The sequence below is a fragment of the Carlito syrichta genome, unplaced genomic scaffold, assembly GCF_000164805.1.
Source record: "Carlito syrichta isolate Samal-C Ts95f unplaced genomic scaffold, Tarsius_syrichta-2.0.1 Scaffold302820, whole genome shotgun sequence".
NCBI lineage: Eukaryota > Metazoa > Chordata > Mammalia > Primates > Tarsiidae > Carlito > Carlito syrichta.
This window is the reverse complement of record NW_007246916.1, coordinates 81,898-86,230: the sequence shown is the minus strand read 5'-3', so window position 1 is coordinate 86,230 and position 4,333 is coordinate 81,898. Positions and strand designations below refer to the sequence as shown.

The 4,333-nt window shown below is 43.0% G+C and overlaps 1 protein-coding gene across 1 annotated transcript in view; it reads left to right on the top strand.

Annotated features, from left to right (window-relative positions):
- BIN2 (bridging integrator 2) overlaps nucleotides 1–4,333 on the top strand; it is a 47,423-nt gene that overhangs the window by 21,849 nt on the left and 21,241 nt on the right. The window contains exons 9-10 of the mRNA XM_021711874.1: nucleotides 891–966; nucleotides 1,935–2,017. Coding sequence (XP_021567549.1) covers nucleotides 891–966; nucleotides 1,935–2,017 — 159 coding nt within the window. The remainder of the gene's footprint in view (nucleotides 1–890; nucleotides 967–1,934; nucleotides 2,018–4,333) is intronic.

Below are 4,333 nucleotides of genomic sequence, written 5' to 3'. Positions count from 1 at the left end.
CACTCCAGTCTGGGCGACAGAGTGAGACTCCAACTCAAAAAAATATATATATATATATTAGCCTCCAGAGCCAGGCTCGGTGGCTCAGCCTGTAATCCCACGCTTTGGGAGGCTGAGGTGAGTGAATTGCCTGACCTCGTGAGTTCAAGACCTGCCTGGGCAACTTGGTGAGATCTCATCTCTACAATAAATCAAAAAAATTAACCTGGTATGGTAGCGCACGCCTGTAGTTCCAGCTACTTGGAAGGCTGAGGTGGAAGGATCACCGGAGCCCAGCAGGTCGAGGCTCCAGTGGCTGGGAGTAGCCACTGCATTCCAGTCTGGGTGACAGAGTGAGACTACAACTCAAAAAAAATTAAATAAATATTAACCTACAAATGACAGAGCCTTTCTGATGACTACATGGTTCTCAAACATTAATTATATGACTCCTAATTTAAGTAGAATTGAAATTTGATACAGTTTTCTTAAATGTCAACTTCCGCAACTGATTTGCAGGAGAATGCCATTAATGTACATACAGGCCTAGAAGTCCCATATTGCATAAAGAGAAAGAATAACTTAATTATAATAATTATACTTATATGGCCTTGTATTTATACAGCCCTTCACAAAAGATTCCTCAAAGTACTTTCTTGTCTACTTCAGTACCTCAAGAACCTGTCAGATAACGTCATGAAACTGTTAAACCCTGGTGGCAGCCTGAGCTGATACCGTGTCCCCTGGCCTTCCTGCTGCTGGCCATGCTCTGATGACTTCAGGTCCCAGAACATCTTGAGTCTGGGATGTTGGCGGCCTTTCTCTGAGTAGCCTTGAGCTCCTACCTTGTATTTCAAACAAAGGACCCCTTTGCCATCCTTTACTGTGTGTGTTGTTTTGCTTCCTAATAGTCGAATTGGCTGTTACGTGACCATCTTCCAAAACATTTCCAACTTGAGGGATGTCTTCTACAGGGAAATGAGCAAGGTAAGAAACATCTGGCCAACTGAGACTCCTGGGTGTGTTTTTCTACTAAGTAGGCAGGTAGTCATGATTTGCATGATTTCTTTAAATATTCATATTGGCACCACAGATTTTGACTTTTATCTCAGGATGAAATAATAACACTTGGTTGCCTACTTAACTATATGGAAGCACTTACATACATTGTCAGGGACCTTTTCCATCTCCCTAAACAACTGAATAAGCACATCCAAACTTGAGCTTCAGCATGAATCTAGGGGATTGGGCCTCTGGAAGGAACAATTGAAATACAGAACTACGTTGTGAAGTTTAGAGGGAAATTACGCATAAGGCCTTTTTTCAGGTAGCTGGTCTTGAATGTGACTAATCTTGTCAGTGTCAGGCAGCCATATAACATAACTTTATGGGATCTTTCCTAGTCCTGGGAGTCTGGAGATTCTTTGCTGCTATATGTGATAAATTTGACATAATATAATATTAATTCTCTTCACACATTAGCCACACGTATTACTCTCCACAGTTTCTTTGGCTAAGTACGACTTGCCTAGTTAATATTAAATGAGTTTCATTCCCTGGATCACCTTTGAGAAGCTAGAACCTCAAATCAAACATCAGTTATGGACCCTGCCTTTGAGATCAATGTACACACAGGCCTAGAAGTCCCATATTGCATAAAGAGAAAGAATAACTACTTATTATAATAATTATAATTATATGGCCTTGTATTTATAGAGCCCTTCAAAAGGGGCTGCCAGTCTGATAGAAGAGGCAGAACCTACACAGAGTGACAAGGAAGGGCAGGTGGCAGGACGGGACCCTGGACCCTAGTGCTAGACATGTGGGAGGAATTCTAGATAAGAAATGGAAGGGTGAGGCTTTATTTTGGGGAACTGTTTGAAGGAGAGAGGAGAAGGGACATGCTGGTCTTGGGTTCCCATTTGGCAAGCCTCCCTCTTTTTCGCTGACTCCAGCTGAACCACAACCTCTACGATGTGATGAGCAAACTGGAGAAACAACATTCCAACAAAGTCTTTGTGGTGAAGGGCCTATCAAGGTGAGCAATTTCTGAGATTCTTGTCTGCTTGTCCTGATGGGGATGGACTCAGCATCTCTGCCTACAGTTCCAAATCCTGACCTTCCCCTAGGTTCACGTGTGTGTTGTTTGTACTGTGCCCCCTATATAAGTTTGTTTTCGCTTCATTAAATATTTTAGACATGACCAAAGAATAATACAAGCCAGGCAAGGTGGCTCACGCCTGTAATCCCAGCATTTTGGGGAGGTAGAGGCGAGAGAATTGCCTGGGCCCAGAGGTTCAAGACCAGCCTGGGCAACTTGGTGAGACTTTGTCTCCACAGTAAATAAAAAAATTAGCCAGGCACGGTAGCAGTAGTTCCAGCTACTTGGAAGGTTGAGGCGGAAGGATCTCCTGAGCCCGGCAGGTCGGGGTTGCCGTGACTGGAAATGTGCCATTGTACTCCAGCCTGGGCGACAGAGTGAGACTCTCAACTAAAAAAAAAAAAAAAAACAGAATAATACAACAAATACCCATATACCTACCACCAAGTTTAAGAAATCAACCAACATAAATGTATCTGAAGTCCCCAATGTCCCTTCCCCACTCTTTCCTGTTCCTGCCCCCACTGAAGGTAACCATTATGGTACATTTCATATTTATGATGCCCAGGTGTGTCTTTTTACTTTTACTTCATACATACATGCACACATAAAATATTGTTTTGCATGTTTTTAAATACTATTTCAATGAACTTATATGTATTCTGTACCTTCTCTTGTTCTTCTAGCATTGTTTGTAGGATTTATCCTTATTGCTACATGTTGCTAGCCTTGTTCTTTATTTTCCATAACTGTTATGGATGCTATTGAATGCCTAGCTCGTGATTTATTTGAGGGGAAACCAAAAAAGCCCCAGAATTTATTTATGAAAAATTGTATATTCTTACACGTTCAAACTTCAGTCACCCTCAAAGTACTTTGTTTGATTTATCAGTATACCTAACCTATTGAGACGCTTTTTCCATTGCTCAAAACAGCTTTCAGACTCATCACTTTTGATGCCTTTTAGTGCCTGTGCCGTTTTTGTTTCATCTCTTCCAAGTGGGCAAAACGGTTCCCTTTGAGGACTTTTTTCATCAGGGAAACAACAAAAAAAAGTTCACCCGGGGCAAGATTGGGTGAACAGGGAGGGTGAGGCACTAGAGTCAGGCCGTTTTTGGTCAAAAACTGCTGAACACTCAGCATGGTTTGGCAGGTACATTGTCATGGTGGAAAAACCAGCCACCTGTTTACCACAATTGGGAATGTTTCTTCTGCAAATAGTGATGCAACCGTCTCAAAACTTTCAGATAAAACCTTTGGTTGGCCCTTTGATCCAGAGGAAAGAATTCTGAGTGTATTAACAGGGGCCACTTGCCAAAGTATAATGTATTTATCCTCCTGCTGATTTAGGGCATTTGGATTGATTTCCAGTTTTTTGCTATTACAGATAATGTTGCAATGATTGATGATAGTCAAGTCATTGAATACAAATGTAAAATACAAAAAAATTTTTCCTTGACTATTATCAATAATTTCTTTAGGGCCTATACTTAGAGTGGAATTGTTGAACCATAAGGTCTGTCACTAGGGCGTCTTCAGCATTACTAGATATTATCAAATTGCTCTCCTAAGTGATTATTCCAGCTTACAGCCTATTAGCAGTGAATAAGAGCCTCCATGACTCCACATTCCTTCTATAAAAATTTTTTTTAATTTCTTTTTTTTTTTTTGAGTTGGAGTCTCACTCAGTCACCCAGACTGGAGTGCAGTGGCCGCTCCTGGCCACCGCAGCCTCGACCTGCTGGGCTCCGGCGATCCTTCCGCCTCAGCCTTCCGGAAGTAGCCGGAATTACAGACACACGCTACCACGCCCAGCTGATTTTTTTTTGATTTATTGTAGAGATGAGGTCTCGCCAAGTTGCCCAGGCGGGTCTCGAACCCGTGGGCTCAGGCAATCCACTCACCTTAGCCTCCCAAAGGCGCGGGATTACAGGCTGAGCCACCGAGCCCGGCTAATTTCTTTTTTTTTTAATTGATGTCTTACTCTGTTGCCCAGTCTGGGTGCCGTGGCACACTAATGGCCACCACAACCTTGACCTGCTGGGCTCAGGCAATCCTTCCGCCTCAGCCTTCCAAGTAGCTGGAACTACAGGCACACACTACCATGCCCGGCTAATTTTTTTAAAAATTTATTGTAGAGATGAGTTTTCGCTAAGTTGCCCAGGCGGATCTCGAACCCACAGGCTCAGGTAATCCACTCACCTCAGCCTCCCAAAGGCGCGGGATTACAGGCTGAGCCACTGAGCCCGGCTT